At 39.8% G+C, this 25,307-nt stretch overlaps 1 protein-coding gene across 1 annotated transcript; it reads left to right on the top strand.

Annotated features, from left to right (window-relative positions):
• Window positions 1-13,673: 13,673 nt before the first annotated feature.
• On the top strand, window positions 13,674-19,778 carry LOC137272479 (uncharacterized). The gene is made up of 7 exons (XM_067804860.1): window positions 13,674-13,724; window positions 14,257-14,346; window positions 14,557-14,749; window positions 15,606-15,737; window positions 16,212-16,302; window positions 18,576-18,699; window positions 19,372-19,778. The coding sequence occupies exons 2-7, from the start codon at window positions 14,272-14,274 to the stop codon at window positions 19,444-19,446; spliced, it is 690 nt and encodes a 229-aa protein (XP_067660961.1). The 5' UTR covers window positions 13,674-13,724; window positions 14,257-14,271; the 3' UTR covers window positions 19,447-19,778.
• Window positions 19,779-25,307: the final 5,529 nt, after the last annotated feature.

Raw genomic sequence — 25,307 nt, 5'->3', positions numbered from 1 at the left:
AAGCGTGTATTTCACAACCTACTACATGAGACTCAGTACGTTACTTTACTTCAGCCACATATCGTTCGTTTCTATGAACCTGGAGACATAAATATTATATTAGAAAAATTATTAAATACGTTTCAAGCTTTTATTTATTTATTTATTTATTTATTTATTTATTTATTTATTTATTTATTTATTTATTTATTTCAAATAGAATATTCTTAAAAGTTCACACAACAAATTGTTTCGTTTCAGATACTATCTGTTTGGGGCAACCTTTGCAAACGCATTGACCAATCAAATAGCGAGTTAAAATTAGCTCACCTACCTGTGTTGTCGATGAAAGATTAGGGGAAGCTCTGTTGTTCCTGGTCGCGCTTAGGGATATGTCCGCATACTGTTTGATATCTCATGGAGAATACAGTGTGAACATCATAAACATGAAGATATCTAACTCCATACTGGCTCGAGCAGGAGGCAAATGGCCATTTTATCTCTGGTATTAGCCGCTTCGAGCGGCGTGGCCTATATCCACTGGTTGGCGAGGCGGGGTTCTTGTTGTCTGATTGGATTACGACAGCCGATAACTCTGCCGTATCAGTATGTACACGTAAGCGTTTGTCGGTGTTTCGTAGCCTGGACATACATGTACTTGTGTGTGGCCAGTATCGACTAGCTGTCGGGCATAATCAACATGCAGCAAACTGAAGCGCGTCATAGAAGAGAAGAGAATGTACTGAACGAACAAATATATGGGCACGAACCTCTCTCACCGTTCATCTTCTTCCTACACATGCAACTCTCTCTCTCTCTCTCTTTCTCTCTCTCTCTCTCTCTCTCTCTCTCTCTGTATGTGTGTGTGTATTTCTACATTGCACACATGAATGTGTTCAGGTACACAACTTGTATTTTCAATCCCACCTGTGTTCACGTAAATATGTGGCATTTTCCACATTGCACATGTAGATGTACAAATCATTTACATTCACATTACACATAGGTTCATGTACATAGAATAACGTTTCACATCAAACACGTGCAAGAACCAGTGTATCATAATAAAAAAAATTCTACACGAGACAAGTGAAAATGTACATATGAATGAAGCAGTGATATTTTTCAGGTTCTTCATGTCAGTTTGGTTTGTATTCTTAGAACTGTTTTATAATTATCCTATATGAAATGGTGTTACAGTCTTTTATTCTATACACGTACAATAAGAATAAAAATATCATATAAGTCGTAAAAGTGTCGCCCAAAATATTGACGGTTGTTGATAGTGTTCAAATATTTGTGGTTTTATGCATATGTCAAGCATATTGACATTTGTTTATGTTTGTCAAGCATTTCAGACGCATCCCATTCATCTGAAACGTTCCAATTATGTTTATTATTCAGAAAACTGTTGGATCAAGATATGGTCTCATTCATGACTATTGTTTATCACCTGACCTTATTTCATATAGCTCCCAGCGGGTTAATTTAAAATTCCCATGATTCCCATACCCCAGTTTAAATACCCCTGTAATATCATACATTTTATTTTGCGTTGTAATCATGTTTTTTTCGCTTATAATGACCTGTGGTGTTTATAATCCGGGACCATCAACATGTTGGACGGGGCGTTTCTTGTACACAAGTACCCAACTGTAACACGAATACTATTACTCTCAAAGATAGGAGTCCAGTACTAATACCACTAATTTAACAACAATACTTTTCTGTAAAAATAGAATTTCATCACTAATACGTTGACACTAAATAATATGATTTCATTTTTAAGACCACGTTAAAATTAATTTTGCTAACACTACGAAATTAATAAAAGTGGGTATTTCAACACTAATACGTCTTAATAAAGCTCACCATATTGAATACACGGCACACATACTTCATGTTTACGTATAGCTCACATGCATACTGGAGCTGTCACATTGTATCCGGCGATGACAGACGAAGAAGCGTGTTCGTTCACTCCCTCCACTATTTCGGTGGAGGATACTGTGCTGTGAATGTGAGGTAATCACATTAGCTCCGCCCACTCATGAATATTAATGATTTCTGTGCGCTTGAGGCCATTTAAAGGCACAAACACACGTCGACTCTGAAGGATGTTGTTTCAATACTTATTCCCAAATATAACCTATACGAATATTCTTTAACTAAAGGCAACCATTTAAACACTAATTTATAACATTCTGCGCAAAAGTTACAATGTGAATGCCGCGACTGAAAATACTCCCAACTTTTCAGCAAAATACTTTGAAACCCAAACCCTGATGTCATCACCAATACTTTCAATAAAAAGCTGTGATCTATTTATTATACACTTACACACCATATCATAATTTCAGAACAAATACCAACATTTTACACAAATGATTACATGGTTTAAGTTTGCTTCGCAGTTGTAGCCGATCGAAAACTGTAGCGAACCTGTTGTTTGTTAGTGAAAGTGGTCACCCCTCAGTAATGCAAACAAATAACGTATACATCTGATATATTAACCAACATACATATTTAATCTAGCTGCTAAAACTCAGTTACATTAAGCCTACTTACCAACACCAAGAACACACTTGCAAAAGCTTGACAGATTTCAACCTTATTTTTTCTCCTTGAACCACCAGATTTCAGACCTATGTATTAAATATCACAGGTTTAACCTAACTTTCATACAATCTGAACTTTAACTTTAGTGGTATAAGGGCAAGTAAGGCCTTGGGTAGCTGAAAAAAGAATCGCTCCCAAACAAAACAAAACAAATATCTTTCTGTTTGAAATACATAATCAGATTTACCGTGTGTGCATTGTTTGGTCAAAACATATATTGTACCGTTATATAAGTTCAGATGAGTGTGCCATAGTCACTTTGAAGGGTATGACCGTAAAAGAGTGGCTCTATGTTAGTTTCGAGTAGATGGTGAGACACAGGTGATTGTATACAACTTGCCAGTTTTGATTTTAAATGCTCATCGTAAACGATTATTACATATGTAGAGATATGACGTGCGCCCAAACATGTACACATCACCTTATTCTTTATTTTGATTGGTGTTTTGCCAGGACAGATATTTGTTCTTTAATGTTAGAGGCTCTTAACCGCATGTTGTTGACAGGCACCTTTGTAAAATTTGGGTTACATTTGCAAAAACCTGAGATATCTTTAGGCTGGTATTCCACAGACTGTCATTGCTGGAGTACTTAACAAAGGTAAGGTAATGTTCAGTTCTTTTTGATATGCAAGTTAAATACTAAAATGTAGTGCTGAATGTTATCCATGACAAAATTCAGTTTACTGATGGTGCATCGTTAAATCGGTGGTGAGGTACTCTGTAAGTGCTGATTTCTGAGACCGTTAAAGGCTTCTTCTTAGTGGCTACGGTTTGAATACTTTGACCACGGTAATTTTAAGATGACCCTGTTTGATATTCCGATGTTACAAGATGATTGCCTTTCTCAATTAACGTGATTCTACGAGACAGATCCATGTAGATATGCCACTAACACCCTGTTTGTTTCACCCTCAGTGGGTATGGGATATTTAGTTTGTGACCTTCTCTGTCACGGTAGTCGGTCGCCACTCCGAGTCTACAGTGTTCAGATGCGTGACCTGTCTCCAGGTGTGTATTATGGCGTTGTTGCAGGAGACGGGATGACCATTGGGAGGGACAGGAAGACTCGGAGGATCGTCCATGAACCAATAAATGTGGAGGAACTTTTCACTTCACATCAGTCACAACGTGAACGGAAGAGACGAACAGAAACCAGAATCTTCGAATGCATGTGTCTTATAGCTGAAACTAGTCTACCCCGAATACATTGTTTAGAAAGCGAATAACACGTGTGGATGTGTGTGTGCATGCAGGTGCATGCATGTGCATGTGTCTGTGCCTGTGCACTCTTGACTTTGTATGTTTAATACAAAAGCAATTCTGACTTTGTATACGACTGAAATATCGTGACACATCGATGCGCCAATATCAGAGATCATTTCTCACCCTCTTAAAAGCAGGCAGTAAAATGATGTAAAACCTTCGGTATGATGCAACCGGATATCGAACAACCAGCCTCCCAGCACTTTATCCACTAGACTCTGATCTGCATCAAAGCAAGCCCCGATTTCTCGAAACAAACTTAAGTTTTGATTTAAATTAGAATTTTTACTCAAATGTGAGAAAATGTGCATCCCAGAATGAACTGAAATAGCACATAATTTGAGTTTGGTGGCCAGATTACTTAAATTGTTTGGCCTATTTTATTTAACAATGCAGGTGGGTTAGAAATTATGTTGTTTCAAATTGTCAAACTCAGGGTATAAAAACTACAGCTTCGAGAAATCGGGGCCAGATCAGACAACTGACCTATGTACATGAGGTTTTGAATGCATATGGTTACCGAATAATAGGACTTAACAAACAGACCATACCTGAAAGAAAACAAAAATTTATTTTTATATAATGACGGATGCACTGACTGAGAGGTTTACATGGTACAGATCTGGATTCATATCAAGCAAATATCAGTGATCAAGACCATACAGAGAAAGTACACATAAAAATACACAGCAGAGAAAAGCAATCAGCTAAAACATCCAACATGATATTACATTCCAGAAACACCAGTCAACTGTTTGAGATATATCTATATTGTGTATCTGACAAAATGCTTTATTCTTTATACGCCTCATTCGCTGCAGATCATCAGTCGGCCATTTTTGTACGTATTTGTCACAGTTCCCATTCACATGTCGTAGAACTGTTGCAGACTCAGCGTCCTGTTTTCCCATGAGTTCCAACAACTGCAACAGCAAACGCATGTCGTATGTAAGCCCTGTCACTAATAGCATCATAACCAAAAGATATATCGAGAAGGTAACAGAACAAAGATTGCATTCTGTCTTCATGATACTAAATGCTAGAACGGCACGAAGCACCATTCAAATACGATTTCATTGCTCTGGAAATTGGATTGCGTATGTCAAATTCTCATCTCACTGACAAACTCTTGCTTTTGTAGAGAGACCACAGGTTAGGAAATGAACTGGAACATATTTTCAATCATGAAAAACTGAAAATTATCTTAAGAAAAATGGGTTTCAATCATTTGTGCAAAATTCAACGCAGATAGACTGACAGACCGGAATGATATTGCAATGAATGCATGTAGTTTCTAAATGCGTAGAGACGATGATAGATGTAACGTACTGACCAAACCATCCACGTTATGACCACTCTGAACCAATCAGGTCAGCTATGATCAGAACTAGAGCGCCTCGTTGTTTTATTACCTCTTCCATTGCCATGCCTATGCTGCACCAGCACACAAAGTCCACCGGTCCATTATCATACCCCATAGCTATCTGTGCAGTCTGTATCCGGCTGTATTTAGGAGTCAGTCTGAAATAAAGTGCAGAAAGAGTATACATACACACAGCTCTTGTAATCGTGTAATCCATCAGTTTGTTCTGCCCTCAATGTGAGAATTCTGTCTTTGACATCAAAACAACAAACCTGATTATTCGTGAAGATGTGTTGCCTGTTTTTCAGGTGTTGATAAACATGTCAACAACTGTATCCTGCAAAACACTATTACATACAGTTTACAAATGAATAAATGCCATGGCATAATAATAAACATTATGGTCCCGGATAACGCAAGCTGTCTGTCATGACCTACAAGATTACCAGTCATATGACTTATATCCTACCTGGTACCCATTCATTGCAGAGTGAACAGATGCAATTTATGAAGAAAGGGCTTTTGTGTCACATGTGCTTCGTTTAGGGACAGGATGAAGTCCTAGAAACACTCAGGAGTAAAACTGACGGCCACGGCCACCCATCCAAGGACTCTTGGCCAACTTCGACTGATCGGTGACCTGGACTCTATGCATAGGACCACATCCTACCACAGTAGCTTCGAGAGGTATCGACTTAAGCGGTTATTTAAAACCAACAAAATACGTTTGTGTTTGCATTTGTTTAAACCTATTTACTGACAACATTTATCCGAAACATTTATTCTCCCAACACAATCACACTTTTCAGTTCTCATGTTTACTCTAAGCGATAGCCATGTATGGCATTCAGGCATATTACCTAAATATAATACCAGTAGAATTTTAGTGCCAGAGTCTAATCCAGGTACCCATGGGTTTGTCACACGGCATTTCTAAGAAATCAGTGCTTAGAGAGCGCCTCTCTGTTGATTTAACTATGCACCAGCAATACATTGGATTTTTTCATGGATAACATTCAGCATTACATTTTAGTACATAACTTGCATGCTATCAGAAAGAACTGAACATTAAGCACTCCAGCATTGACAAAGGCTAAAAATATCACCCTAAAGATGTCTCAGTATCGGCAAATGTAACCAAAATTTTCAAAGTGCTTGTCTACAACATGGTGTTAAACGCCTCTATCAATAAAGAACAAATATATTTCCCACATTTGTATTGACAAAACACGAATCAGTATAAAGAATACGGTGATGTGTACATGCTAGAGAGTACTTCATATTTCCAGACATGTGATACTCGCTTATGATGAGCATGTGAAATCATCTGAATTCAAGACTGGCAAGTGATATACAATCAGCTGCGTCTCACCATCCTCTCGGAACTAAGATGGAACCACCCTGTCACAGTCACACTCTTCAAAGTGACGATGTGACTCAGTTGAACTTATATAAGTTACATAACCTTATAATGTATGTCCCGACTAAATAATGCACACACCGTATATCTGATTACGTATTTCAAACAAAAATCTTTGCCATTATTCAAAGGGTACTTGGTATACTTTATGTATTCGACCGTGTGACGGATTGTTTCAAATTATTAAAAGTATCATTACGTAAACAGGGACTTATCTCAATTCAAATAAACAAAAATGGCACGCATATGACAGGTTCGCGCACACAGCTCTCATGAGTGAGTGAGTGAGTTTAGCTTCATGCAGGACTCGGCAATATCCCAGTTATATGGCGCCGGTCTCTAAATAATCGATTCTAGACCAGACAATCCAGTGATCAACAACATAAGCATCGATCTGCGAAACCGATGACATGTGTCAACCCAGTCAGCGAGCCTGACGACCCGATCTCGATCCCGAAACAAACAGTACACACATAAAAACCAGTATGGAATGAGCATGACTTTGATGAACCCACAACTAGGTACTTACACGACTGTTGATTACATCAGGGAGACTATATATCCCTGATTATATCAAAGATCATGTGATCATCTTACCTACCCTGATAGAAGGGAAGTGAAAGATTCCTCCACATCTATTGGTTCGTGGACGATCTTCCCAAACTTTGTATCCACACCGATGATCATCCCGTCTCCTGCCAAGACGCCATCATACACACCTAGAGACCTGTAGACATGGAGTGGCGACTACCATGAGAACAATCATCTTGTCACATATCGGATTATCAAAGTATTCCAACCTTTGCTACTGAGCAGAAGCCTTTGCTGATCATAGTGAGAGAGAGACTTAATATACTGTTTTGTTTATACCCTGTTACTTAAGGCCTTGTCCGTATGGATTCATGGCGAACTAAATCCGGTATTTCGAACGATTTACGAGTTTGTCAGAGGCTGTGCATGAATGACCTCCTGACAATCTGAGCAATACGCCATCACATTGTCAAGTGATTCTGTGACATTGCATCCCTTCTAAACACAGTCTGGTGTTTCATTTAGTATCATGAAATAAATTAAGCCTTTCATAAGTCTCATGTTTCTTTGATAGTATCAAGATTAGATTCAATCAGCACCCTTTACACTCGTGCCCCGTTTATCCGAACACTTGGTTTTCTTGAAATTGTCCGGATATACGAATTTCCGGATATCTGAGGTTCGGATGAACTGTAGTTTATATGATGATACGATGCTTCAACCAAATCGGCAAATACTGCATCAGAACAATAACGATTCTTTGCAGTCAGATGCTACTGTCAATATCCTGGTTCATATTTTGCTTTTCTTGTAAAAAGATTGATTTCTTATGCGATATTACCACCACCCCCAACCCCCCAACCCCCCAAAAAAAAACAACAACAACAAAACAACAAAACAAAACAAAAAAAAAAACCCAAAAAACAAAAACAAAAACAAAAACAAAAAAACAACAAAACAAAACAAAAAAAACCCCTCTTTTGACAACCAGTGGTCATGGTAACACAAAAATAAAACTTCAAGCATAGTAAAGGCAAGACCGAGAAGCCGTCGGTCAGAACACAGGAATGTCGGTGGCCTCGTCATATCTAAATATTGTGTTTTGGCAAAACGGGGATAAAACAAGACACTGGTTAGATCGGATTCAGTAGACTACGGTAAGATAATGTTAACTGTAGCATGATAGTAAAACAGGCTTAACGTGGGATCTACACTATCAGGCCCACATGCGCTCAAGCATGTGATTATATTATTGCAATGTCCTCTTCACATTAAAACACGATTTGACTCCACCTTACATGTCTTTTGTCAATGGTGGTTCAAAACGTGGCGTAGAAAACTGCCGCCTGAGAACATGTGTAACAGCACGGTGACTTATCTTTCCTCACCTGCGTAAATTGGGAAATGTAGGCTTTTGTGAGAAGACAAAATATCCCCTAGCTCCAGTTCATTCCCCTTACAGTCAACCCACCTCCTACTGGTGGTCGTGTGTATACGGGAACCTTGTCTCAGGTCACGTGATGCATCTATATACAATTCAAACGAGCCATGTCACAAAAAAAGGTTAGACGGTTATCTTATATATCTTCAGGAATGACATTCCGTTCAACCTTATGATTACAGCTGGATCTATTACACTGGGCCCAGATTTTGGAAGCTATCTTAGTGCTAAGATAGTCGTAAGTGCCATGGAGTAACATTGAGTTAGGACTGTTATAGAGCTTACAGTGCTTCGCAAATCTAGGCCTTGCTTCTTACTATCTGAAATTACCCACTCTACATTTCCGTTTGCCGTTCTTATATACATGCTAAACTGTTAGGTGTAACGTACCATTGAGAATGCGAAATATAGACCAGCTTCAAGGTAATACGACTTAGCTCCCCATCATTTGCTTTCAGCAGTGACTGGTATGGAGTATGATTGGTCGCTAAGTCACTCACTGTCATATGGGGAGGTACGGAGTGGGGTGTCATCAATTTTGTACACATAGTCGGGGGTGGGAGGGTGGGTGGGTGTTGAAGGGTTCATTGATGTTGTACATGACAAGCAGGGAGGGCACTTACTTTGAACAATATTTTTTTTTGGTTAGGTAGGGGGTGGGTGGGTAGTGTCATTGACATCGTACATGCAGTTCCATTAAAGTCATAATCACCTCACTAGCCATAAATTATGAACGGTCCCTAAACATTACCTTCCGACACATGATGTTCCTCAGTTGGATGACAGCGATCGCATTTGTTCATGACGTAGGTGATGTAGTTTGGTTGTGATGGAGCAGTTTCTGTAACTGATGTTGTTGTGATTGCCGAACTGTATTCCTCCCTGCAGAGTGGACGTCACCCTAGTTTCACCCTAGATACGAAATATTCAATACTAAGCCGAACATATCTGCGAAGAACCTGTCAAATATTTACTTACACTTGAAGCAAGTGGTACCAGCAACAGTCAAGGAAAACATAGTTCATATTTCATCTTTTTTAAAATTTTCACCAGGTCGTAAATACAACTTTCTAAACCAATGGAGTATCTTTGTGTTTTAATGTTTAATTATGGACATTATCACCCGTAATATCAGCTTAATACTGTAGCTAAGACAAGAATCAAACTTACACAGGGGCTCACAAATCTCATCGCCCAATGCCCGGGACAGGTCGGTTTTCATTTCGGGCAATCAAATAATTCTATTTTACTTGTCCGTAGACTACACGATAACTTCCACTTATGTTTCAGACTGCACATAACGTACCTATTAAAATAATAATAAAGTAGCGCTATCGCTCGTTGAAATTTATCACTCGATAAGGAGTCCAGTATACATTAACATCCAACATTGTGTCATAATATCAGTTAAATTAGTCAGGACAAGTTACTTTCTTGAAGTCACTTGCTCTGTGGCAGGTGGCTTTTAAGAAGAATTTTGAACCCTTGACTTACATCATGTCCATAGTTCTCATTACCTCCCTGTAGAGCGGTCGTTGCTGACATTGTCGGTGGTATGTTCTCCATGACGTGACTTTAACGCTGTTCACAGGTATTCAAAATGTACATATCTTCAAACTACGTGTAGGCTCTTTACTCACAATATTTTGTGTATTCAGCATGTCATAGGATAACAAAGATTTTTTTGAAAGGCTATTTGATGGTTATTTGTTTTAGTGATGTAATCCTTAAGGTCAGAGTCGTGTCGTGTCTAGGACAAGGATCAAACCTACACCGTTTCCATGTCCCAATCCAGAACCTTCACAACATGGCAACGAGTCACCGAGAGATATGCGCGTGTCTTCACAAAGACCTACATATGTCAAAATAACGGGACCAATATTTATGTAAGTCAAGAAGACTAGTTGTGACGTGTGCCTACCAGAGACAATACTTATCAAAAAGGCGAATGGACAGTCAGTTTAACTCAGGAGTAATTATAAGACAGTATGCACGGCTCAATATCATGATGGTAGACAACAAAAATAGGCTTGAAACATAGAAATTGTGAAGAGCATTAGAGACTTAATTAACCATAGTGGCCTCTCTGACTGAACATATGATTCTTTTAAACGAAGTGTTAGACGTCTTACCCCCCTTCTCCTCTTCCGATGTTGAGTCACAGTTTCGATATCTCTTGGCTGTGGATAATGAAGAGGTATATTATATAGTACTGTTTCAGTACTGTCTGAGTCAGGTACCCAAAGACCAGCACAAAAAGCCAGCTGCTAATCGCCTCAGCCAACGCGAACTTCACACTCATGGAAGTGTGACATTTGGTAGTGTGGTGGATGAGTGGGTTAGATGACTGACTGTGAACTAGCGATTTCACTCAAAGGTTGTATCCTAAAGAAAATTTGCAATGCAAAACATTCGACGGCATCCCTCCATTATATCATATCATACATACAGTCTCATGAACATTTATTCACCATTTCAACTGCCTTGAACACAATGTGGTATCATACAGTTGCAAGTTTTATGTGTAAAGTAATCCATCGCAAATGGCGTAGTTGGAATCAAACATTGATCCACTATGTAGTCACATTAACATGCATGATACATGGCTACGTCTGCACACGACGTTACAACGATGCATGTGAGTGAGTGAGTTTAGTTTTACGCTGCACTCAGCAATATTCCAGCTATATGGCGCCGGTCTGTGAATAATAGCGTCTGGACCAGACAATCCAGTGATCATAAACATGAGCATCGACCTGCGCAATTGGGAAGCGATGACATGTGTCAACCAAGTCAGCGAGCCTGACCATCCGATCCCGTTAGTCGTTCCTTACGACAAACATAGTCGCCTTTTATGGCAAGCATTGGTTGTTGAAGACCTATTAATTCTACCCCGGGACCTTCACTGGTCATAATGATGCATGTATATGTAGTATAAGGCACATTTATTAAACGATGGACTTCACGAGGCATCTTTCCTTTCCCAATTATGTAGATAAATGCTCATGTTGTTGATCACTGGATTATTTGGCCTAGACTCGATTACTCACGAGTGCGACGTAAAAACAAACTCACTCACTCACCCCATTTTCTCTATATTTGAAGTATCTCTTAAATACAATAAACAAAGGTATATCTATCCTATGGACATAATCGTCAGTTAATGGGATTAAAAAGGCACTTTAAATGCGCAATAAATCAACAGCAATAAACTGAAAATAAACAACAATATTGTAAGGGTAATTCAAGGATCTCCTCAGTCTGTTTCTACCCAACACGGCAATGGGAGGTGGGGAGGAGGAGAGAGAGTGAGGGTATCTGCATTTACTTCGGGTCCCGTGGTTTTTTTTAAACATATATTTCAGGCACACCTTTTACAATCCCGAGATGTTCTTAAAGGAACATCTGCATTTTACAGACTTTTGACAACTAATATGTCTAGTACGCTTCATACATCCTGTGTGTCTAGTTCTAACATTCTCTTTGTGCACACCTTTGACATGTCCACTGTTGCTACTTTTCACAAATCCACTGTATACTTTTACGTGTCCATTCCACATACCTTTGCCATAACCACCATGTACGTATGTCACGTGGTCATTATACATAACTGGACACACCCTTTCTGTATACTTTGGACAATAATATGTATATTTTTCACACGTCTATTAGGCATACCTTTCAAAAACCCAAGAATTGTATTGTTGACGTAATAGTAATATACCAACTGTTTATTGATTCATTGTCTGCGCTTAAATTTTGACATGTCCTAGATGACTACTCCAGTTTGACATAAACTGACTCTATCCCGATGTCAGGGTTTTCGATCGACAAGAACAAAACCGTATTTGTTATCTAGACTTTAATGTGACTTAACGTTTTTATTGATTGCAGCTGATTTTGGATACTAACGATCTCGGGTATTCAGCTCGCTTTGGGATATATTTATGCACCTGAGGGTTGATCAATTATTATTATTGTGGGTGAGTTATGGGTGAGATTTCTGTGGTGTGTTCATTACAACGAGGAAGCTTACCCTCTGACTTCCAGGAACCAAACAGAGGCATCAACCCTGAAGACGTTGTAGCTTACGGAGCCGCTGTTCAGGGAGGAGTCATTGCTGGAAATGGCCACGATTACATCACACTCTGCGACTTCAGCTCACTGAGCCTCGGCATTGAGAGTCATGGCAAAGGTCATCCCGCGTAACTCATTTATCCCAATCAGGAGAACAGAGCAGTTTACAACAACTGAACACGAGTAAGTTGAAGTGACAATTCACGTCTCAGAAGGCGACAATTAAGAGCCATGATGAAGAACGACTGTAACAATACGCATTATTTCGTAAATTGCACTGCTGTTTGGTTTTCCTTGCAGCTATGTATTTCTTCTAAAGAATGAAACTCCTGTGACACAGCTGAAAGAAGGAGATCAAAATATTGGTTATACACACATTCTAAGGTAACTAGATCCTAGCTGTTCACATTATATTTCCAAATGCATGTTTCTAAATAGAGTTTAAGAAACACGAATGGACTTTGTTTTGTTGAATATACAAATATTTTGTTTCATTTTAAGGTGTATCAAAATCCAAACTGATAGTCCTAAATGACTTTAAAATATTTCCCAAACTGAACATTCGTGTGACCTTGCTGCTATACTCCAAGTGGAACTTTAGAATGAATATGACTGACTCTAGAATAGTCGACTTAAATATCCCCACAGATGTAATTTATATTCCCAGTGTTAAAGACCAAAGCTGACTAGATTAATATAAATTTATTGTTTTGAAACTTGTCGCGATTTACAGTAATACTTCCTAAAAATGTTCGAAAGCTCTCGTATAATATCTCCGAATCAAACCAGCAAGGTCGTCATCCTTTTGAAGGTTATGGAAAGGGACGAGTGTGGACGAATGCATGGATGCACATTTGTGACCCATTTTCATTATTCCGGGACAACCCGATTTCGAGGTTGCGGAAACGGACGAGTGGAGACGAATGTTTCATTTTGTGAGCCACGTGCCAATGGGCGATCAGGAAACCCACCACGTGATCTTGTCTATATGGGATTTCCCTGTACGTGTTTCCCAGGTGCAAAACCCAGGTGAGAGAGGTAAAATTTCTAAATATACTCTGCTGGAGTTAATTCCAACAACTAAGTAAGTAATGTCACCATTATATATCACCATATCCCTGTGCCATAGGCCAGCATATCGAAGGGGAAGGGCAGGGGGGAAGGAAGGTTGGTTTGTGGATGAGGTTGCTCTCTCGTTGTTGTTAGTTTCGTATTTGACACCCATACATCGGTATAAAGTATGCATTTTTTCATGGGGGTGGGATGGTGGTGGGGTGTGTGGTGTTGTGGAGTACAAAGATTACGGATATTTCAGATTCCACTTTATTACTAAAATTTGAAATATGTGCAAACAATGACCGTCAAGGTTTTTGAGGAATAATACGTTTAAACGAGTGAGTATACAAAATAGTTTATACGGATATACTTCCATTTTCTATGATGTGCATTTTTTAAAAACACGTACAAGTTTTAAACTTGTATATGGATGGGCAAGGATACACACCACTGCCTCAGGTGTGAGTAAATAGTTTTGGTTTAGTTTATAATATCTCTCTATTAGCGTGAAACTCACGTCATGGAGGACAGATCGACGTCAGCGACGACAGCGACGACCGCTCTACAGGGACGCAATGAAAACCATGGACATGATGTAGGTTTGACCTTTGCTTTAGCTGCCGTATGAATCTGATATTACGGACTATATCATTATAACTTTTAATATTTACTCACAAATAATACTTTGATATATAATAATTGTAACCATGTGAATATGAAAAAGAATATATGGAACTATATTTCCTTGGTGCTGCAATGAACTGCCTCAAGACATATTAGCTTTGTGTTGAATATTTCGTATCAGACTGAAGGTGAAGTCATGGCAATCAGCTCGACGACAACGACAGTTACGTCCACGCTGCAGGGAGGAATACAGGTTGGCAACCACAACAACATCATATACAGAAACTGCGCCATCACCAACATCACCAACATCACTCACACCACCAACAAATGCAAAGACTGCCATCCAGCCGAGGAACATGATGTGTCGGAAGGTAATGTCTCGCATATGGAACCCAATGACGTTACTGAAGAATGGCGTTCAACTGGGATCACTCCACCAAAACATTGCATTAGATATCCAAATATCAAATTTGATGTACTTTGTAAAAAAATGGGGCTGTTCCCCAACAAAATAAACATAATTTAGTGTGAGCACTGCTGATGACTTCAGTGGAACTGAATAACCTTTCATGATATCTAAGTAACGCCGAATGTGTTTATCTACTTCCACGGTATTTTCTTGTAATCATTTGTCCTACTTGAATATTGTGAGTTTCCTGTTGCGTCCTGTCTATCACCAGGGCTCACGTTACTGTGGACCTACTCTAATCCTGGGCCCTCTCGTGGCTATCGCGATCACAAATTACCCGCTCGCCATTTTCAGAAGCATTTTCCCCACCAATCACACGTTAAAATAACTGAAAGAAAAGGGCAATAGGCAAGAGGTTAACTCGTATTACCAAAGTCACCAAAACCAGTGTTCATGGACAAGACGACACCTTTTCCATCATTATAATATTACGGATTTCTTTTACTTGCCAGTCATTGACTTTCTGGTACACCTGATCATTATTCATTGTCCATAGCTCTGGTTGTTGTTTACATTGTCAACCCATTATTGAGACCGGTCCATATCTCGCATTCTGATTGGTACGTTAGACCTAGCAGTTTGTTTAATCAGGATGGTTAAAGTGGAATTACAGAATTGGTGATTGGCGATTGTGAGAACCAGTGCAATGGAGCCAGAGGTAAATGAAGATTAACCTCCCCTGGAGGTATGGAGGATGGCGGATGGCGGATTCAGTCATAGATTTTGTTTTATTGACGTATCTTCATATGTGACTCCAGATACATCACCTGACATGAGGCCAAGTTCCTCTGTACACACGACCACCAGAGTGAGGCTTTTTGATTGTCAAGGGAGAGAACTTGAGCTGGGGGACATCGTGGACACTGACAGAATTGACGGTATCTACGCAGGTGAGAAATGAATGATAAGTCTGAAATACATGTATCTGCTGTGGCTCTGTTTGAACAAACATGTTTCGACTCACCACTCACATTTGAGCTCTAATGTATTACCCAAGACTGCTGTACCAAGACAGAACTGTGCTTGAATGCATGTATTTCTCTGTGCACAAGTACCAACTAGAGCCTGATTCGTTCTACCTCAATGGCAGATCATGTCGCAGTTAACATGGATGCCACAATCGGACACAGTGTACTGACTCCGATCTGCCGACAGCCAAGGCAGGGTATACTAGCATATATGTATATTTCTGTATACAAGCGAACCCCTTTCACGCATACATGTTTGTCCTGTGCAAGCAGCTAAAGATGTTTGGCCGCATCCATGTCTTCGTTTTCGTCAATGCACTATTCATCTTAGTCCCGAACTAATTCCCCAGTCGACCATATACTACAAGTTTACATGTGTATGATGACGTTTTACAGGAGACGGGATGATCATAGGAGTGGATAGGAAGACTCGGAAGATCGTCCATGAACCAATAAAAGTTGAGGAACCTTTCTCATCGGCTCCAGGGTAAGTTTGATGATCACATGACCTTTGCTGTGCGCTGCCGTCTTGTAATCTACCTGATAACAGGTTCCGATTAAACACGATCAACCAGACTTTGTCGCACATTCTGTACTGTGCACATTGGGGCTGTATATAAATGTTTAATGTTTTCTTTCAATGTCTATTACTTTGTGCTTTGTATATCAGGCGTGTGTAGACGACAAAGTGCATAAGTTAGATGAAACTGGTGTCATCCAAATGATTGTATGAGGTCAACTCTTGATAACTGTGGACCTGTCTCGCCCGAATCATGAAAACTTTGTTTGCGAACCTTCCAAAAGGTTGCTATTTTTGTGAATTTGAACTGAGATAACTCTGATAATACTTTGAAACAACCCTTCACATTGTCGAATACATACAGGAATACTCTCTGAATGACAAAGATTGTTTGTTTAAAATGCAATGAAACCCCAAGAGTTTTACATTATGTGTGCATAACAAACATTGTAAGATGGTGTATCACAGTTCGAATTTAAAACTATCATATGAAGTTAAAACTAACAGCACAATTTGGACAATACATAATATATAAATAGGCCACAGATCACCAACAACTGAAGGTAGATCACCATACTAGGGACCAAGGGGACTTACATTACTTTTGGTACCTGCATGGACCCTAGTCGGGTTTGCATCATCCCTTCAGTCGCTGGCGATTGTGGGAAAATGTAGCCGAAATTTAAAATGACAAAAATACTACGTTTAAATATTGGTAAGTTTAAATTTGACGTTTGGGACTTACGTACCCTCTCAGGAAGAGTGTGGCAGTGACGGGGTAGTTCCATCTTAGTTTCGAATAGATGGTGACACGCAGCTGAATACAGTTTACATCATTGTCCATTCTTGAACCCAGGCGATTTTAAAGGCTCATCCGAAACGATTATCACATATTGGGTATGTGTTGAAATAAGGTGTGCTCAATGATTTAAATATTCTATTTGTTTTCATGACATTATTTATTGGTGTTCTGCAAATACATATATAGGAAATGTATTTGTTCTTTAATGATAAGGCTTTTAACCTCCTGTTGCCTATGGGCATTTTCTGGTTCATTGGCCGAAGTACGACAATAAGGAGATATTTTTAAACTGATACTATTTAGATTTGTCATTGCTGGGGTACTTATATAGGCACGATATTATCCAGTTCTTGTTTCTGACATCATATATACTAAGTATAACATTAAAATGATCCATGAAAAATACATAGTGTACTGCTGACCGTTTCGCCTACAACGTTGTATATATAATCAACTCAATATATCTACTTTCGATTGAAATACCTACACAGGTGCATAGTCAAATCATTGGTCAGATACACTTATAAACTGATTTCAAAGAAATGCTGTGACGGATCCCTGAGTTAAGGTCTGACATGAAAATTCGACGAATAGTGTATTTCTGTCACATATCTAGAAAACGCTTCCGTTGTTTCTCATGCCTTTTATACATATTATACAAGAGAAATGAATAATCTATGAAACTAGCGGGAGATTGCATAAATTTTGTAAGTACATGGGTTTCAACACACATGCAAACGACTTTTAGAGGTTGTGTGGCATCAATTAATTCGACTCCGCTCTCAGTTGTTGTCCATTTAAAGTGCAGGACAGAAATGTTTGCAGCGCCACTAAAATACTCCAAGGTGAACAGCAGGTAGAGACACTGTGTGTGTGTGAACTGAACGCAAGTTATCTAGTCACTGAGACCTTCCTGAATGTAATAGGCAATGTCATGCCTTGTATATATATATTATAAATGAGAAATTGATATTCGATAAAACTAGCTGCCAATATATAAATTTTATTAGTAAATAGGTTTCAACATGTACGCAAACGACTTTAAGAGGTTGTGCATCTGGAATTAATTCGATCCCACCCCCATCTGTTGTCCATTTCGAGTGCAAAAGATGTTAGCTGAGCCAGTAAAATACACAAAGGTCAACGTCAAGGAGACAATCTGTATGTGAACTTAACGCAAGTCATGCAGTCACTCGGACCTTCCTTAATGTAGCATTATGCTCGATTTACAGGTAGATTGTACTATAGTACCATGTCGACATTGTGGCATGTTTATCTACAGCTGAAATACATGCTACACAGTTTCACGGATAAAATGTCAATAGGGATGTTGTTTTTGTAGCAAAGCCACAACCCTCACATGGAGCGCAGAACAAAATGGAGAGAAAACGTCAATACAATAGGCGAGCGAGTGTACTCACTCTCCACTTTATTTCAGACGGAGTCCTGTGTACAGTCGGGTACAGGTTATACAGAGAGCCAAGGGGAAGGTCGGTCAGAGGTATACTTATAGACCAGTGGACTTCGTGGTCTGGTGTCTCATAGGCCTGACATGGAAAACGGTAAGAGATCATTGAAGCGCTCTGGTATTAATTAGAGATGACTTTCATTGACTTTGTTAGCTTATTGATCAAGAATGGTGTAGATAATCTTCATGAATATGTTACATCTAAATCACCCCCTACGTTTATTTGTATCCCACACTTGTGTGTAGAAAATTAGAAACTACATGTCCTGTTATCACATTGATGGTCTAAAATCTCATTTCGACCTGTGAGTCTATCTGCATTATGTTCTGAACCAGTGTCTGAAATCCAGCAACGTGAAATATCATGTTTCAGTAGATGATGTTCAAGTTCCTGACCCGATGAAAAATGTATTTAACGATGTCTCCCCTAAGAGAAAGAGTTTGTTAATGAGATGAGAATTTGCCACATCAACTCAAAGCCAATTTCCAGAGCAACGAAATAATATTTGAATGATGCTTTATGCCGCCTCTCGAAATCATCACGAATGCGCCTGTTTTCGTCAATGTAATGAAAATGTGCAGTTCAATATAAAGCCAGTTTCCAGAGCAATGAAACGATACTTTATTGATGCTTCATGCCGGCCGTTGTAGCACGTTGTCTGGTGAAGACGGCACATAATCTTTGTTCCGTTACCTTCACGATCTTTTAGGTATGATGCTACGTCTGTCTGGTTATACTTACACAAACGTGTGTTTGCTGTTTCAGTGGTTTGCACACATACGACTGTTGGATCCTAAACATGATACAATATGTCTGCGACATATGAATGCCGACTACTGACGAGTTCCATACCTGACCACTGACCACTGACCACACAACTCCAAGCACACTGACCTCCGATGATGGCTTACAAGGATTGAAACACATTTTACTGACACACAATCAATCCTTTCCTAGTGTTTTTCATCATTTTCTGTTTATTTTGATATCGTCACTGATTTTCTTTTCTTTGCGTTAGGTTATATCTGTGATTGTATATTCTGTGTATTTTGAATTATTGACACATGTATAACGTGTACACAGATGTACTCCATGTACTGTAAACAATGTTACTTCTCAATCAGAGCATCTATCAATTCATTAAAATATAGTTTTTTCTTTTATAATGTCAATTATTCCTTTTTGATCCCATTATTCGGTAATCATGCTCATTCAATATATATTCGTGTTCATAGATCTGTTGTCTGATCAAGTTTGATGTGTCCTTCAGTAGTCTAGTGGATAAAGTGTTGGCCGAGAGCGGAAGGTCGGGTGTTCCATCTGCGGTCGCGGTGTTCCATCTCCGGTCGCGTCTTACCAAACGTCGTATAGAGACTGTACCTCATTTTAAATGCGTCTGTGTAGTAAGATTTAGTGACGCCATTAGTGGCACGGCACTGTATTTCAAGCTAGCATTGTCTGTGCGTGTAAACACACGCGGAAAACAGCCCACATTCACAAATCCACACGTTCATTATGTAAAGGTTAACCTCTTCCCATCTCAGTCACCAGTCCCAGTCCCCACCCCCACCCGACATCTTCTATGTCATTGATGCGATAGGGGTATAGTGTGCACAAGAGACTGCACATCTCCAAGCTGAGCCTTTATGCGAGATGGGTATAGTGTGGACCATAGACTATATATCTTCAGGCTAAGCCTTGATGCGAGGGAGGGTATAGTGTAGACCATAGCCTACATATCTCCAAGCTATGCCTTGATGAGAGAGGGGTATAGTGTGGATCAGAGACTGCATATCTCCAAGCTAAGCAATGATGAGAGAGGGGTACAGTGTGGACCACAGACTGCCTATCTCCTAGCTAAACCGCGAGGCGAGATGTGTATAGCGTGGAGTACAGAATGTGATCCAACACAACCCTTCTGTTCAAATTAAATCTGTTAACATTATAAAATCTGTTCAGTGATCGAAGAAACATACTTCTGTATGAGTTAAGAACTGAAAAAATCACCACTCTCAACAGTAATAGTCAACACTCGCTTAAAAAAACAATCACACACGCACGCAGGAACATGCAAACACACTGAAGACGGGGGATAAAACTGCATAACAAAGAATGAGAAAGTGACTTTATTTTAGCCGCTTTTAGTAATATTCCATCAATATCACGGCAGGGTACAGTAGATGTGTAGCCATGTGCTGAAATGGTCCGATGCCTTCGGCGTGACGAGTGAACATTTTTACCGCTTGGCATCCCCACTACAACGTATAACAAGGGATACATTAACGTAACTATAGAACATATATTAAACCTTGCTATGTCTGTTTTATTTTGAAGCACAAATTTCACTAAGTCACAATTGTGCCAATACAAACGGTTTTGTACAACAACGAACAAATAACGTCGTCATGGAAGTCTGGTATGGAGATGGCTCTGTGTCTGCGAAAACTGTATTGTTCCCGCGTGAGGTTTGGTTTAGAAGTGTACTGGCATGCGATCGCCATATGGATTGCCTTTAATGTCACTGAAGCAGGGATCAACAATGAGTGATCAATGCCCAGTATATGGCTGTTCTCCCTGGAGATCAGTACGTCTAGTGTATGCCTGTGCATGTGATTAGCTCCTTTAACGTGCTGAACCAGCCCGTAAGATTCTAGTTTCTCTTGGAAATGATTTCTATCTGTGTTTAATAAATCCTCCAGATGAAAATTCAGATCTCCACAGATATATTCTGTGGTATCACTGCTAAACAGTACAGGTAAGACCACTCCTTGAAGAAAACATCTTTGATGCAGCCATTCTGCTGTGATAGGGGAGCACGATATTCCATACTGAGTGTGAATAGTTCTTTTGAACAATTCATTTGAAGAGGGTTTTTGTCAGTTCACAGCCAATCCATTCTTGTGCTATACAGCTACGCCTCCCCAACGTTAGCCAATCCGAGGAACATGCTGTATCTCGTATCCAGATGGTACAAGCTCTGCTAACGTATTGTTGTCCATGTTTCTGTTACAACCATGGTTCTGTTTACAGCCAGAGCATCAGTAGCATGGGTTCCTAAAATCTTCGATTGCAAGTGCCTTATTTTTAACCGATCAGCAGTTCACTGAGAAACATGTAAATGGAAAATCATTTCATAGAACACTTTCACATGCAGGAATGAATTTGAGATTGCATCAGTTAACTCTTTCTTGTCCGTTTCCGTTGGGGTTTGACAGAATTTCAAATAGGTCTTTGAATTTTCCTGCCTGCCCTGAGACCTCTTTTCCTGATTTCATTCACGGATGTCGGCCAAAAAACAAGAACAACAGAACAGCCAAAACCAGAAGGGATTCAAAATATTTGTTGTACATTTACACACATGCGGTGCAGAAAACACAATAGATACTGCTCACAAAAAGTAGGGGATAATGAAAAGCAAAGACAAATAAAATCAAATAAATTTTTAATCACCGTTTGCAAACTATGTACATGTGCAGATGAGTAAGTCTATGAATTGTTTTCAACAAATGATCTTTGGTAATGATGCGTATGACCTTTGTTACACTGTCACGTTCATAAGGATTTGTAACCCAACTGTCGCAGTCCGCTTAAAAGCGGGTAGGCCCACCATTAGCAGCCAGACAAGCTTGACACCAACGTCTCATACTCCTAATGAGTCGACCGATGTCAGGTTTGGGAATCATCTGCCATTCCTCTTGGAGTGCCACGCCCAGTTGCGCCAAGTCTTGACATGGGGGATGACGTCACTGCATTTGGCGTCCGAGCATATCCTACGAGTGGGAGAGGTCTGGGGACATTGCCGGTCATGGAAGAGTTTGGTTTTGGTGTTGGGTGAGATGATCAAGGACAACACGAGCACGGTGAGCCCTGGTGTGAAACATGGTGTGATTTTTTAGATCCACCCCCTGGTACGTTTGGGCGTTTCATACGTCCAGAACACCCCGAGATCAAAGTGCATCATGGGAGGGTGGCCCAGTGATTGTTCTCAAACATATCGAAAGTAATCAGAGGAGTATGCATTCCTATGGTGTAGCCACTGATATCAAATTCAATATCCCCTACTTTTTGCGAGCAGTATATGTGCATTTACAGATAATAGAAGCTCAGTGCATTTAAGGGGTATGTAGAAGGGATGTGCACTTGTACACAGCGGTGATATATGCAAATGCACACAAACTAATGGAAGTGCACATTGACACTAGTATGCAAGCTATGCATATGACACTGTAGACTTGTATGATGTCGTAAATAAATGATTTTATATTTCAAAGTTTGTGGTGTAGAAAGTAAAATTTGCCTACATTTCTGTCATTTCCTCTGTCATGTAGAATACAATTATTTGTCCCTGAAGGGAACCAGGAACGACAATAGTATCTCGCTGCACTTGATTGGACAACACAGGTACGTAAGTCGAATGCATCCCATTATTTGATTGGTTCACTTATTTGCAAACCTCGCCCAAAATTGAGATAAGGTCTGAAACGAAACGATTGTAATCTTGTTACATTTGTCGGGTGCAACCACACCATTTACCAGTATATGATGATACTCCTAAAGAATACGAGTGCGTGAGTTTAGTTTTACGCCGCACTCGGCATTATTCCATCTGTCTGGTGGCGGCCTGTGGAAGATTGAGTCTGGATCAGACAGTCCAGTGGTCGACACCGTAAGCATGTATCTACAGAAGTGGCAACCGATGACACGTATCAACCAAGTCGGCAAGCTGATCCCGTAAGTCGACTCTAAAGACAAGCACGGGCAACTGAAGATTAATTCTAACATGGGTAATATATGTGGCATAAATGATTGCAACGTAATCTAATATATAACTGCGTACCAGTGACTGATATTATGAGCAGTCCCGTCGGGTCACAGTGTCACGAAATGCACCAAGTGAACGAGCCTGATCGCCACATCCATTTGGTCACCAGTACCAGGAGAGTAAGGGCGTGTGACGTGAGAAGTACATATATTGTCACTGTCTGATGACAGTAAAACAGAGGAATGTTATAACTTTTACAACATAAGCAATTGTGCTGGCAGTAGTGGTGGTAGTAGTGGTAATAATAGTAGTAGTAGTAGTGGTGGTGGTGGTACTAGTAGTAGTATAGTAGTAGTAGTAGTGGTAGTAGTAGTAGTAGTAGTAATAGTGGTGGTGGTGGTGGTAGTACTATAGTAGTAGTAGTAATAGTAGTAGTAGTAGTAATAATAGTAGTAGTAGCAGCAGCAGCAGTAGTAGTAGTAGTGGTGGTAGTGGTAGTGGTGGTAGTAGTAGTAGTAGTAGTAGTAATGGCATCAGTGGTGGTGGTAGTAGTAGTAGTAGGAATGGCATCAGTGATGGTGGTGGTAGTAGTAGTAGTACCAGCAGCAGCAGTAGTAGTAGTAGTAGTAATGGCATCAGTAGTAGTAGTAGTAGTAGTAGTAGTAGTGGTAGTAGTAGTAGTAGTAGTAGTAGTAGTAGTAGTAGTAGTAGTAGTAGTAGTAGTAGTAGTAGTAGTAGTAGTAGTAGTAGTAGTAGTAGTAGTAGTAGTAGTAGTAGTAGTAGCGGTAGTAACAGCAGCAGCAGTATAACTAGGTGCTCGTATTGCCGTGGCCAGAATGGCATACCATCAACAATGGATAATGGTAGTAGTTTAGAGGGCAGATTTAAAAGACAAATATGAAGTCTCTCATCACTTATTTACGTCTTGTACAGATCTGCATACAACCTTGTTTGAACGCAGGTAGGAACTCAATCCCAAATTGACTAGAATCTTTCCTCCTGAATCGTTACTCCCAAATATAACATGGGTTACAAGAATCAAGTTGTACAGCGATAATATCATATAGATAACTATAATGGCGATGATGATGATGATGATGATGATGATGATGATGATGATGTGATGATGATGTGATGTGATGTGATGTGATGTGATGATGATGAGGAGGAGGAGGACATCGTAACATTATCTGCATATTGTGTGACTTTGGAGTGAGAGCGTTTGACTTGTAAATCATCACCATCGACAGTGGAGTGTTTGAGGTGGTGGCCACCAGCGGAGACATCTAGGAAAACGTCTCGGCTAAATCTATCCTTGCCGTATATAGGTTTTTTTTCTTCCCGGAAATGTTATCAAGTACACTTGACAACTCGATAGAATATTACATAATGTCGTGGTTATGTACGTCTGACTACGGATTGTATTCTGCTATACCATCAGTGGGTGTCTAAATTATTCCATAACTAAATACTACCCCTGCTGAATAAACACAGAATGACGCGAAATGACCCATTTTAGTCATTTCATGAAAATTGCAGACACTTAATGAAAAGCCTGATTTTACAATCTGACCGTAACAGATATACCCGGTATGACAATGGTAGACATCAGTTGTGCATGTACCTGCAGGTTGATCAATTCTTTCACGTGTAGGTCAGTTATGGGTGTGATGTCTTAGGTGTGACATTACAAGAGAGAAGCTTACTCTCTGATTCCACTAAACCAAACAGGCATCAACCTTGAAGAATTTGTAGCTTACGGAGTCGCTGTTCAAGGAGGGGTCATGGCTGATCACATCATAGTAACTTCAGCCCATTGTGCCTCTGCATTGAGACTATTGGCAGTGTCATATCAGAGGTCATCTCGAGCAACACATTCATACCCACCAGGCGAAAGGAACTGTTCACAGCAAAGGAACATGACCAAGATGAAATGACA

This window comes from Haliotis asinina, chromosome 2, assembly GCF_037392515.1.
Source record: "Haliotis asinina isolate JCU_RB_2024 chromosome 2, JCU_Hal_asi_v2, whole genome shotgun sequence".
In the NCBI taxonomy this organism is placed as follows: domain Eukaryota; kingdom Metazoa; phylum Mollusca; class Gastropoda; order Lepetellida; family Haliotidae; genus Haliotis; species Haliotis asinina.
This window is presented reverse-complemented; position numbering and strand designations above follow the sequence as displayed.